We start from the raw sequence: 13,065 nt of genomic DNA on the forward strand, positions 1-13,065 counted from the left end.
TAATCCTGGAAGCGTAATTCAAATTTCGGTTCAAGATTCCAATAATCACTGGATTCAGTTGTGGAGCCTGTGGAGGTTGTGGGATGAATTGTCTCAGATTGTACCTCAGAAATCAAGATTATTTTCTCCACCGTTGCATCCGTGCAACTTCAAAACCAAAATGCTCAGACTAGTGCTTAAGGGCAGTTCAACTAAAACTTATACAAAACAGGATGCTGTGATGCTTATCGGTACATCAGATTTGATCCTTCCTAGAAATCCTAACGAGAGTTTAAGTAATCTGTTGAAAAGAATTAACAGCATGTACTCTTCACACCACGACGATGTTCATAATTTAACAGCAGATTCAAAAAGTGCACACTTGGATATAGTTCATCTGCAACAAAATTTTCCTGAATATTGTGTTATTTATAAAAGGTATATTGTTATTATTGACATTAAATAATATTTTAATCTATTTTTTCTGTTAATATAATAAAAATTAATTTAAAAATTAAGGGGATGCTGGAGTGACGGCCGAACTTTCTCGATGTTAATAATGTCAAAATTTTTAATTTTGATACATTTCCTGTATCTGTCTTTCACGATTCTTCACGATTTCTTCGAAGTCCTGCAGCATTTTTTTCCAGGCTTTCAATCTCAATTTCAAAGGTACGTTATTGTTTGTGCACGTATTCTGAAGAGTGGAAGCATTTCATTTCGTACATGTAACCTATACAACTGTTTATATTAGAAAATATAGTTATGAGGACAGCATTTTTTTTTCAATTATCACTAATTTTTTAAATTTCCACTCTTCATTAGTACCTATACTTTACTCCTGTAAAAGGATTTTGCGATCTATAAAGCCGTTTCAAAGAACGAGCCCTGACTGTTTTTGTCAGTAATTGTCCCCTGTTCAGGATCCCCTTAATTTGTTCCGATAATATTTGCAGCGACATAAGGATTTCTTATAAGAATAATTTGAAGCACAAAAAGGTATCTCAGGAGGTAATCCCTGGTTATGAGCAACTTCTTGATCCGCGTCGTATTTTCTTGAAAAGTAATTCGAATTGTGCTAAGAGAGTGAAACTCTCATTGGATGAATCCAAGGAGCTATCACGTTGCAGTTTATCTGCGCTTCCTGTAAAGTATTCTAAGGAGTCTATTTCTTATCACAATATTTATTACAATAATGACATTTCGTACTTTGAGTATATTAAAGTATTTATTTTGTATTATATTAATTATATTTTATCTTTACAGAATGAAATACTACTAAAAATATTTAAATACTTAGATGTGGTAACATTATGCCGCATGAATGAAGTAAATAATACGCGCTTTGATATTTTAACACGGGATTCTCTACTCTATACATGTTTGAACATGCGATGGATTAAATCTGACAAAAAATATATGTGCAAATTATTTTGTTACTTTACATCTAGATGTGAATATTTGCAACAATTAGATCTTACAGAATGCAACTTTGATGTTAATGATTTCGTAAATTTTCTTGATAATTGTGGCAGACGTTTAACGCATTTAAGATTAAGTCACTGCAACGATGGAGAATGTTTAAATCCTGTCCTACTTAAAACTTCAGAGAAATGCAAAAATTTGAAAGGTATATGCATATAGTATATGTATATAATTGTCAAGATTATTGGTAAATTGTATAACACACAATTTTTAATACAAATTTTTCTTAGAATTTGATCTAAGAAGTGATTCTGGCATAGACGACGAAGGATTTTCGTATCTCGAGGGGCTAAATAATTTGGAACACTTAAACCTTTCTCGTACTGGTATAACAATCGAACGTCTTTGCAAAATACTGCAAAATAATCAACGGATGCGTCAGTTATCGGCAGGCTTTAAAGACTTTATAGACGATGCAGTTCTAATAGAGTTGGAAAATTCGTGTCATGACTTGGAAGTCATAAATTCATTCCTGTACGCACGTCGTCTTACATCTGAGGGTATTAATGCTCTCGCTAACTGTAAGAATTTACAAAAAGTGAAATTTAATCTGTAAGTGTGTGTGCTACATTTTCTTTTAAAACACATTATTGTATTCTTTATTGAAATTTGTTTGCTTCTTTTGCGAGCATCTTGAAAAAGTTACATGAATTTTTTCTTTGCAATTAAAGTACTGTACTAATTACATCATTTTTGTTGCAGATACGGATGCCCAGTTGTTGATGAGAGCTTATTTAGATTACTTCCCTCTTATTAAAACTTGCAAGAAGTTTTTTTGTGCAATGGTGTTCTCACTGATCACCAGTTGGAATTACTAGCGCAGTGTAAAAACTTAAAAACGTTAAATCTTATTGCCGTGAAACTTGATATACCTGATAATTATTCCGTTATTTTGAAACAATGTCCTAAACTGCAGACGATTATTTTCACTTTCTGTAATATAAATCAATTGGTTAATCAATTGGTTAATCAATGGAAGGAAAGATATCCGCACGTGTCCGTCTATACATTCTGCAAAAAATTGAAATAGTTTTTGTTTGATAGTTTAGGACAAATCAATTTACTTTTTATATGTTTACTTACAAATTTACTTTATAAAAATTATCTGATAAATTAGGTTTAAAATACGTTAATGTTTAATAAAAACGAAATATTCACATTTATTTATAGTTTTCTTATTTTCGAATTGTTTTATCTTTCTTTTTTTTTCATAATTTGAATTTTTTGAGCGCTGGTGTCACTTCTTTGTTTGAAATAATTGTTCAGCGAAATATTAGAAAAACTACATTAATAATATCGTTAGTAAATTCTTGATATTAAAATACAAATAGTTGTTAAAACATAAATTGAAATTAGTAAAATTTAAGATTTACAGTTTTTTTTAAATAAAAGTATAATAAATACACAAATATATTTTACCAAAAAGAGGTATTTAGTAATTATAATAATTATTTTAAACACTGCACAGATATTATGCATTTAGGCACCCTCGTCAATCTCGAGTAGTTGCCTTAACTGTTCCCGAGAAAAAATATATGAGTGGCCATATATGGTCAGATATGGAAATTGGCTAGATCTGAGGATATATGATCTGGTATTATTGTATATGTTAATATCCGATCAGGTATGATCAGGTACGAACTATATATTTATTAAGTATAGACATATATATTTTATATATTTAAGTAAGTTTCAGAAAATTGTTATATATTTTCAAAAGTTATTTTTTAAGAGTGTGCTACTTTATTATAAAAGTAGACTCCACGATACAACTAATACAAAAATTGTGCCGCTCTATAGTGCGGCGAGACAGTGTCGTGTCTTTTGATCCCGTTCTTATAATACTGTTTGTCAAATTTTAAATACGAGAAACAGATCCCATCGAATCCCATCTATCGAATACTTTGAGATGTAATATCTGATCTGATTATATATAATCTTATATGACTATATATAGGTTCATATATGACTATATATGCTCTATATGGGTATGTAAAACTTATATCTGTTCATATCTCATTTATATATGTTCATATATATATCATATATGTTTATATATGTTCATATACTGTCAGATATGAATATTTTTTCTCGGGTTATCTGTCAGCCTTGTGTTGGTGATTCGTATTTGTTTAACGACAACGCTAAGGGCCAAAGCACATGACAGTCATAAGCGGGGAGCACACACTTCTGCACAACGCATATTGCGTAAGCATAAGAAAATTGATTGGTCCATACACATGTGCATAAGGAAATAAACCAATCAGTTTTCTTATGTTTACGTATTATGCGTTATGCAAAAGTCTGTGTTTCCCGCTATATAGTCGTGGACGTAAGTAACGCACAAGCTTTGGCGTATCCTGATTTGTCAGGTCGAGGACTACGACTGTCGTATATTGCTACTGTCGCGAACATAAAACTAACTGAAATATACTTCGTCAATCATCTCTATTTGTGAAAGTTCGTTTCATTTTAATGCCGCGAGCACGGATATGTATGAGATCGTCGTCGTCAGGATCTGAAAACAACCGAAAAACATGGATTAGTATCCGGGTGATTTGAAGAATTTATTCGGAAGATGTCACAAGATGACGAGTACTTACCGTAGTGTAGAAAGGAAAAGACAAGGTAAAGAACCTTCCTGCGGTAAGTTTGCAAGGTATCCTTGCGCGTGCTACTATAATAGGCAGATTAGAATCCCGTGGGAAACGTTGCCACTCCAGATTATGCGCTATCGTTCCAATGTTTTCGCTCTTTGTCGGCCGCGCATAAAAAATCACGTTTTATTATTAAATAAAAAAATATAGAATTCTTATATTTCTTTGTGAGTTACCTTTTCGATAATGCACTCGCTAAGATAGCAATATATAAAAATGTAGTACAGCATCGTGAACATGTATAAGATGGTCGTAATAATATCGTTAACATTACCGTGTTGAACGTGCTGAAACAAAAAATGTTTTATTGATGTTCATTCTTTTCATATCATTCAATAATACACATTATATACATTCGTAATAACACCTATAATATTTTGAATATTATACTTGTTTAATTAGAAAAAAAACCGGTATAAATGTCCATTACCAAGATAAGTTCGCGTCCATATAAAATTTGCATCATCCAATATGACAATAACTGTAAGAGAAGAAAGTCACGAAAGGACTTTTCTATGATGCCCACGTAGCTGAAATTAATAATTAATTACTGTCGTTGTCAAAGAATTCCGCATGATTCTTATGAGAAAAACGTCTTCGGTCACTACAACATATCACAAATTCAAGCAAATTGACCGAAGACGTTTTTCTCATAACAATCGTACGAGATTTTTTGAATAAAATTTAGGAGAAAACACTTTCTTTAATTCTAGGACTACATATACATACATGATCAAAAATTTCAAGTCACATTCTCGGAAACATTGTAACATTTTTGAAAATTTCTTTTTATTTGAACAAAATTAAAATCAAACAGAATTAAAATTAGAACTACAGATTTAATCTTTAATTTTGCAATCATATTTCACAATGCGTGTGGTATTCGCCCGGAGAAAAAATCTCCCGAAAAATTGTCAGTTCGAAGTCTTGTAATCCCGTGATAATCTCTAATCTGTTTCGATTTACCTTAGAATATGCACGTGTAGCTTGACGATGCACGAGAGGCAAGCGCAGTTACGCGCGTTCTTCGTGTAACGGTGCCTGATGGAGTCGTCATATTGCTTAAGGGTTGCGGCGAGTACGTCGAACTGTCCACACGCGTGGAACACGATGATGTACAGGAAGTAGTCCACGGTGGCAAATGCTGTGGTGCTAAAGAACGTTGTTAACGACTGCACGACGTAGAGTATCTCGTACACGGGCGACTCTTTTTCGCGGAAGGGATAGAGCCCTTCCTGTGGCAGGGTTCTAATCGTTGCGTTCCAGACACCGTTATTGCGCCACATATTCACGACCGGTGTTAACATAAATCCTAAAAAGTACGTTCACGCGTTTAATTAAGTCTATTACCTAATAAAGAAATGGATTGGTAATCGGTTTAGCGAAGATTGCATTTACTTCGCAAACTTGTAGCTGGATAATACGAGAAACGTTTCACAAATCAGAATACATAAAATACAATATAATAAATCGTCTAAACTGAATTGTATAGTTTAGATGGTTTTTACATTACTTGATTGTCCAATTTCTTACCCATTGTCGCCAGCATCAGAAGCACAGTGCTAAGTATGCTGAACCGCCTTCCTCTTTTAGCGTAATAGATCATGATTTGTCGGCTCCGCTTCGCCAGGTAGCGATAGTTCGCCCAGTCGGCGGTCATCGTGTAGAGAATGAACCGGAAGTTCCTGGCCATCACTTTCATGAAGACGAATCTCGCCAAGAGCGGAATTATTGGAACTGTACCGAGGATCTCGTGCATCACCGAGTTCCAATCCGTCACCGTGTAAAGCACGGAGTATGTTTGTACAATCGCAGGGAACACGGTGAGGACGATCAGTATGAAGATCGAGCCGCACTGTAAATTGCAGAGGAACCACGTATCCTGTGGCCAGAAGCCCAGTAGCCGCATCCCATAACGAATTATCGCGATGGCACGATCAAAGCTTCCGATCTCTTCTACGTCGTCCGGTTCTGACGGTTTCGGACGAATGATCCGGATCATCATCGATCTCCACCGTTACAATCGGCTTCGAGCAGTAATCTCGAATGGTACTGGTTGCTAAATAGTACTGGTGATCTCGAGTGCCTTTAATAACAATTGCGAATAGTATTATTAACAATTGAGATGCGATTGATAATTAATAAATAGACGCCGCTGGCGTAAACTGATACGATTTGGTTGAATGGAATTTTCAGTTAAGTGAAATATATATTTATAAAAAACGACGCTAACGATTTTTAAAAATAATTTTAACCAACGTTGGATGATCTTTATAGCTTTAACATTCCTGCTAACGTACTGGCAATTTCGACTGATGTGTTATCAGTTTTATTCGTTCGTTTTCCTATTTGAGAATTCATATTGTTCGTCGACCTATAAAATAATCAACCTGTAATAGGGCATCTTCTAATAAATTAGCTAATTTGTCTAAATTGTTCAATAAATTGCCCGTCATATTTACCTGTCATTTATTTAATCGTTGTGTGTGCTAATTTAGGATTAATAATAACTTCATGAAATGTGCGAATATTACCGTGCGGATAATCTGTTGACAAGAATATCATGCACCATTAATTGCGGGGATGCGACTGGATGGATAATCAACTTCTACGATTAATCATTATTTTAAATACTAATTGCAAATATAAATTCAATTATTATTTCTAAATCTACATTAATTATTAGCAATAGTAATTTAGATAGAAAAATAAAATATATATGTATATAGTTACAAAAATAGATATATACATAAAAAATATATAAATATAATGTAATATTATAATCACTTATCGCTTCCTTTTTGCAACGAGTTTATAGTTCATTTCAAAAGTATCTTCTTAACAATATGTGAAACTTACACATTGCAAAAATACCAAACGTGTCATTTATCAATGAAAGTTTGTTTCATTGAATGCGAGCACGCCGCGGCTATGTATAAGATCGTCGTCATCAAGATCTGAAAACATACCGAAAAACACGGATTAGTGTCCGGATCTGAAACATTCGGAAGATGTCACGAAATGACGAATACTTACCGTAGTGTAGCAAGGGAAAGACAAGGTAAAAGAAACCTTCCTGCGGTAAATTTGCAAGGTATTCTGCTTGCGCGTGCTACACTATATAATAGGCAGATTAGAATCCCGTGGGAAACGTTATTGCCACTTCAGATTATGCGCTATTGTTCCAATGTTTTCGCTTTGTCGACCGTCGCATAAAATCATATTTTATTATTAAATAAAAAAATATAGTATTCTTATTTGTGAGTTATGCTTTTCGATAATGCACTCGCTAACATTAGCAACATATGAAAATGTAGTATATACATAATATGGTCGACCTGTAATAAGGCATCTTCTAATAAATTAGCTAATTTGTCTTAATTGTTCAATGAATTGCCCGTCATTATTTACCTGTCATTTATTTAATCGTTGTGTGTGCTAATTTACGATTAATAATAATTCCATGAAATATGCGAATATTATACCGCGTGCGGATAATCTGTTGACAAGAATATCACCATTAATTGCGGGGATGCGACTGGATGGATAATCAACTTCTACGATTATTCATTATTTCAATAAATATTTGCAAATACAAATTCAATTAATACTTCTAAATCAACATTAATTATTAGCGATAGTAATTTAGATAGAAAAATGGAAATATATATATGTAATATATATATAGTTACAAAAATTATAGATAAATATATGTATATAAAAAAAATATAAATATATTACATATTTATATATAAAAGATAGGTATATATAATTTTTAGTTTTTTCGATCATATTTCGATTCTGGGGCCCGATTTTCTAACGAGAAACGTATGCGCAAACTCTGTTCTAACAGAAAGGCTGCAAATTGATTGGCTATCAAACATTTTTTAGCCAATAAGCTTGCAGCTTTTCTTACAGCAGAGTTACGGCAAGTTGTCGTTAAGAAGCCAAAGTACTGTGCTTGGTCCCTTGTTACAAAAGCTAGCAACTCGTAAGAAAGCAGTTGCCTTAGTCAGGTACTTGTGAGCGATCTACGTGTAGCCTTAGGTGGGGGAAGGTTCTCCTTCCCGAAAGTGGAACCTAACCCTAACCTGTTTGCGACTCCGTGACACCGTGTTGAATGTAAACAAGCTCACAATGCGTCCGCATAAATTCAAACTTCCTTGTGACGTGGACAGGTAAAAAATTATATATAAAGAGCGAGCGACATATTTTGAAATCAATATCCAAGATCGAGGTCTTGCATAATAACAAATAACATTATCTTTATGAAAGATATCTTTTGCCTATGAAAGAGATAGCCTGTGTTGACCTGTGCTGTTCTCTTTAGCTTTTCGCAAACCGACAAGAAGGTGGTGATTGTCTCGGTGTTTGGTAAGTCTCAGTATCGAGCAAAGGGATGCAAGACGGATATGCTGAGTTCTATACTTCAGCTGAACCTCCTGGATAAACCGGAGATGGATCAACAGTCCTGGGTGAGATAACTTTTTTAGCTCTTTCTGACTTCCTAAAAAATAATATTCCAATTCTACTATGTTCTTTTTTAACAGTGTGAAATTGAAGGATATTACAATCCTAAGGAGAAGACAGTTTATCTGCACTTAAGAGGCTTCCTTGACGCTCATGCAATTGTAGCCGAATACGATAAGTTCACAGAGAAGCAGGACTGCAAGGACTTTCTTAGTGTTTGGGCACACATGAGAGACAAATATGCAAGAGCGCTCCTAGTGCTGTTTCATATTTCTCATGTGATGGTGCTCACTCATCCGACGCACATCTTCGACTACAGTTATGTGCATTTATTCCGTGCTATGGACATAGTCAGGTTAGCATTAGATTTATTATTTTCGGTTAAGTTAAGTGTCTTTATATTGAGAACAAATATATAAACAAAAAAAAAATTTGCATCAGATTTTTCTTTTTTCAATGAAGTAATGATTGTAATGCTTTTATAATAGGCAAAAGCTTTCCCCGCAGCTTTCCGATGTGTTAAGTTCCATTCATAGTCTACCCAAGGATTGGATTTCGAATGTCAGGCCCTGTTCACCGCGGGTGTTATTTTACTTTGAAACCTGTCCTGCGGTATTCCAGGATCCGAACAGTGAGGCTAATATTAAAAAGCTAGAGCATTCCCTTGAGGATCAAATTTACCATGTGTTAAGAAAACATAGGATTGTTACAAATATCAGGTATGATAAAATAGGATTGTTACGAATATTGAGTATAACATAAACATGATTTTTCTTTATCGCAAATCTAACAAAACATTGAAACCACTTTTCTTTTTTCGTAGCTCGAATTCCTTGTTTGCGATACCAGCTAATCAGGAATTCGTGTATGTGCATACCGGCAATACAGACTCAAGGGACATGTTGGGTTACATGGCGAGAAAGTTAATACAGAGCTGTAAAGCCAGTTCCAGTAGTACACCGAGAAGTCTCACTAGTCTGGATCCACCCAATATCGCGGTGGAGGACACCGAAACTGGTAAGACTAAATGAGACTAAAATGGATGATGATAAAACAAGAGCGATGTAACATGTGAAATATAATTCGTATGTACATTTACAGAGACTCACTCGTTTAGATCGTTTTTACAACAACATATAAATTTGGCTTTTGCAAGAGGATTTGATGATAACGTCAGTCGACATTCCATACCAGCCCATTTTGAGGTGATTAAAATTTTGAATTGTGAAATATATCGTTAATTTAATGCTAGATCACGCTAAATAATTTTAGTAATTAATTAATTAATATTATACATATTAATTAATTAATATTAGTATTAAAGTAACCTCTCACGCCTAAAAATGAGTGACACTTTCCAGGTACCTACTTTAAACATATTCTGCCAAGTAGCGAACAAAGTTTTTGATTATTTTATTCATGGAACGGACAAAGAGCTGTCGACGCTTCATAATTTGTTAGATACCGACGTGAAGTTCAGTAAGAGCCGATGTAGCAAGGTACTTCCAAGAGCTTTACAAGCGTATCAAGAGAACTTGCCACAGCATTATACAAGGTAAAGCTGTTTGAGATGATCGAGATTCACGTCCACATCACGTTCCAAGCAAAATGATGGTTTTTAGAGCGTATCACGAGTCGAAACTTGCGCACGCGATGACAGTCTTCGAAATACACGCCCGTGGTCCGTTGTTCGAGGAGTTCAGTGAGAAATTGCAGGCCGAGTGTGACAAGCATTGGCGAGCCGGCAGGCAAATGTGCGAGGTGTTGTCGCTCACCGGGCATCCTTGCACGAATCCCGTTCATAGAGGAGGTAGCGAAGGTGCGGGAGGTGGGGAACAAACTGAGCCCAGAGAGGACGACAGGTATGTTTTCTTATATATGGAGGAGTAAAAGCCATAGTGATGTATATATAAGTCAAATTTTTTAAAATATATATTATATAGATTGCATCTATACACACGAGTCAATATTTTAAAATTTTTTATTTAATCACTATGGCTTTTGCCCTTCCATATATAATGCACTATTCATATATATTCTTACATATATTCTTACATAAATATATTATTTACAATATCGATTGTCTTAATTTTCATTTATAGCGAGCTGCCTGTCAGAGAGCATTGCAGCGGCGTTAGATATGTGTGTGCTTGTAATTGCGGTAGGATCCAAGGCTCGAGGGAAGATCCCTTCAGTCTGAAACAGGCGAATTACGAATATTTCCAGATGTTAGCGAAACAATGCGGTTGCGCGCAATTGGAAAGCGTACAGTTTCCCGTGTTTCAACCCAGCACACATAACTATAGGTAAAGCGTAAATGCTGCTGAAGATTTCTTCGATGGACAGTACTAATGTGCTCCTTTGTTTTTCTTTGTCTCTCAGAGCGGCGCAGTTATTTTCAGCGACGAAACGCCACGATTCCTTCAGTCGCAACGAATCCTCTACGCCACAAGAGACGCAAGCTTGCAGTTTAGGAGCCGATACCCTGAATGGCAAGTAACAGCGTTGATAAAAGAAACGTCCTTTTAATAAAACGTTTAATTTAATGAAAATATTGCAGATGAAATTACAGAATACGGTAGCGGCGGTCAATCGCCGACAGCGAGCGATCCGATAGAAGGAGACATTCCGAGATTGAGCAGTAAGACAAGTTTGACGCCGAGCGACTCACACAAAGTTGTTATAGAAATCACAAACAGCGATGCGGAAAACTCGAAAGGTATTTCGTCGCTACAAAAGTTTGAACCTAGATATAAAATATTTAATCGGAAATCTATATGGATGTATACGTGTTTTACAGACAAATCTCTAGTAAGACAGCCATCGACGACGGAATATTTGCCTGGAATGTTGCACACCGAATCACCGGCCGGGTTGCTACCGCAATTCTCCAGTTGGTCTCTAGTATGCCTTGGACCGAGCAGCCTTTATTCTCACAATTTGGGACTGCAGCATCAGATCGGGATGTTCCCTACCTCCGCGTATCTGTTACCGTGGGACGTGACTGTCAGGTGAGGAGAAAATGTCGTAACTTCTGCACGTATGTGGAGTAGCGCCTTCAACGTTCTCCGCGGAAAGGATTTTCTAAGAGGGAACAAATACACCGGCCACAGATTGGAGCATCAGAAGGAACGGAATCCGCTGTGGCCATTGGTGGGCGATCACGGGGGTTACTGTCCCCGAGGCAAGAACTTTCAGAACATAAACGTCATACGTGCCCGTAAGTCGAAGGGCAAGGAGTTCGTGGTGAAGATATTCGTCGGGGTGGAGTACGAGTGTCCGCGCGGGCATCGATTTATGGCGTCCGCGCCCGACAAGGTGCTGAAGGCGACCGGAAGCGGCATAGTGAAGGACAGCGGGAACAAGGTGACGTCCAGTACGGCCGACATGCCGCTCTACTTTCCTTGCCCGTGCAGGTTCGTGGAATATGATTGTGCTCGACTTGATAAAGTCCACGTAACGTAAATCTGCTTGACGAACAACCCTTTCGCCGTCTCTTTCTTTCAGGCATACCAAGCCTTTGATCGCCCAGCTGATGAGAATCCACGTGGTGACGCCTAAAGCGCCGGTGCACGTCACGTTGAACCCTCGGGTCCAACCTGGGCCCCCGCCCTGCCCTATATTCGTCACCGGATGCGAGGAGCCGATCAAGCTTTCCCAGAGCACATACTGGGTCTTAAGATTACCGTATCCTTTTTTATAACGAAACTTTGTACACATTTGTATATTTTGAGTGCTGACAACGCGCAAGTAAGCTAACAATAAGTCATCCTGCACTCATTAAGGGCTTTCTTTATAATTAATATATATAATTGTATAATTATAATATAATAATATGGTTATATTATAATACTGACAACGCAAGTAAGCTAAATTACACTGCATTCATCAAGGGCTTTTTGTACAATTGATATATATAATTATAATATGTAGATATTATATTATAGTTATATTACAATAGAATAATATAATTATACTACGATTAACATATAGTAATATGATTATATCATAATATAATAGAACAAGGGGATTCGACTCTCTTTCTCTCTTCGATAATTTTGCATAATTTTCTTAACAAATTCCAAAGATACGTATACATGGGCGAGAAAGGACCGTATTTGCCGCCCAAGGAACAGGTGCCTCCGTCGCACGGGCGTTTGCTAGCCGGCATGTATGGGATCTGCGAAGTCGTCAAGTGAAGAAAAAACGACGCGATGTTGAGATATTCCGCCGTGACTCAGATGACCCGTGGACAAGTGTGTTGAACGCGCGTGAACTATCGTGTGTTTTGAAATACTGTGCGTTGAAAATAAAGCAATTTGCAAATTTGTTTATTCTCTCGACTCGACTCTCGAACTCTCGACCCCTCGCAAATCCTAACAAGGCCGACGATTGGTCGCTTTTAAAATGTTCAGTGCGCCACGTGCGCCGCGTTCGCCCTCGCGATTGGCCCAGCGCCCAGCCGTCTCGAAAA

At 36.5% G+C, this 13,065-nt stretch overlaps 2 protein-coding genes across 2 annotated transcripts; one reads left to right on the forward strand and one right to left on the reverse strand.

Moving 5' to 3' along the window:
• Nucleotides 1-3,931: 3,931 nt before the first annotated feature.
• Nucleotides 3,932-6,176, reverse strand: LOC139811169 (odorant receptor 10-like). Its single transcript, XM_071775290.1, has 6 exons — nucleotides 5,655-6,176; nucleotides 5,088-5,433; nucleotides 4,552-4,651; nucleotides 4,298-4,408; nucleotides 4,068-4,217; nucleotides 3,932-3,982 (listed from the first exon to the last, which is right to left on the reverse strand). Exons 1-6 carry the CDS (start codon nucleotides 6,124-6,126, stop codon nucleotides 3,932-3,934), a joined length of 1,230 nt encoding a protein of 409 aa, XP_071631391.1. The 5' UTR covers nucleotides 6,127-6,176.
• A 1,995-nt stretch (nucleotides 6,177-8,171) lies between these two features.
• Nucleotides 8,172-12,934, forward strand: LOC139811184 (nonsense-mediated mRNA decay factor SMG8). Its single transcript, XM_071775306.1, has 15 exons — nucleotides 8,172-8,299; nucleotides 8,452-8,596; nucleotides 8,672-8,946; nucleotides 9,080-9,310; nucleotides 9,415-9,608; nucleotides 9,693-9,796; nucleotides 9,953-10,146; nucleotides 10,214-10,453; nucleotides 10,694-10,897; nucleotides 10,974-11,083; nucleotides 11,152-11,310; nucleotides 11,392-11,602; nucleotides 11,705-12,007; nucleotides 12,099-12,278; nucleotides 12,679-12,934. The coding sequence occupies exons 1-15, from the start codon at nucleotides 8,259-8,261 to the stop codon at nucleotides 12,788-12,790; spliced, it is 2,703 nt and encodes a 900-aa protein (XP_071631407.1). The 5' UTR covers nucleotides 8,172-8,258; the 3' UTR covers nucleotides 12,791-12,934.
• Nucleotides 12,935-13,065: the final 131 nt, after the last annotated feature.

This window comes from Temnothorax longispinosus, chromosome 4 (genome assembly GCF_030848805.1).
Source record: "Temnothorax longispinosus isolate EJ_2023e chromosome 4, Tlon_JGU_v1, whole genome shotgun sequence".
Lineage (NCBI taxonomy): Eukaryota > Metazoa > Arthropoda > Insecta > Hymenoptera > Formicidae > Temnothorax > Temnothorax longispinosus.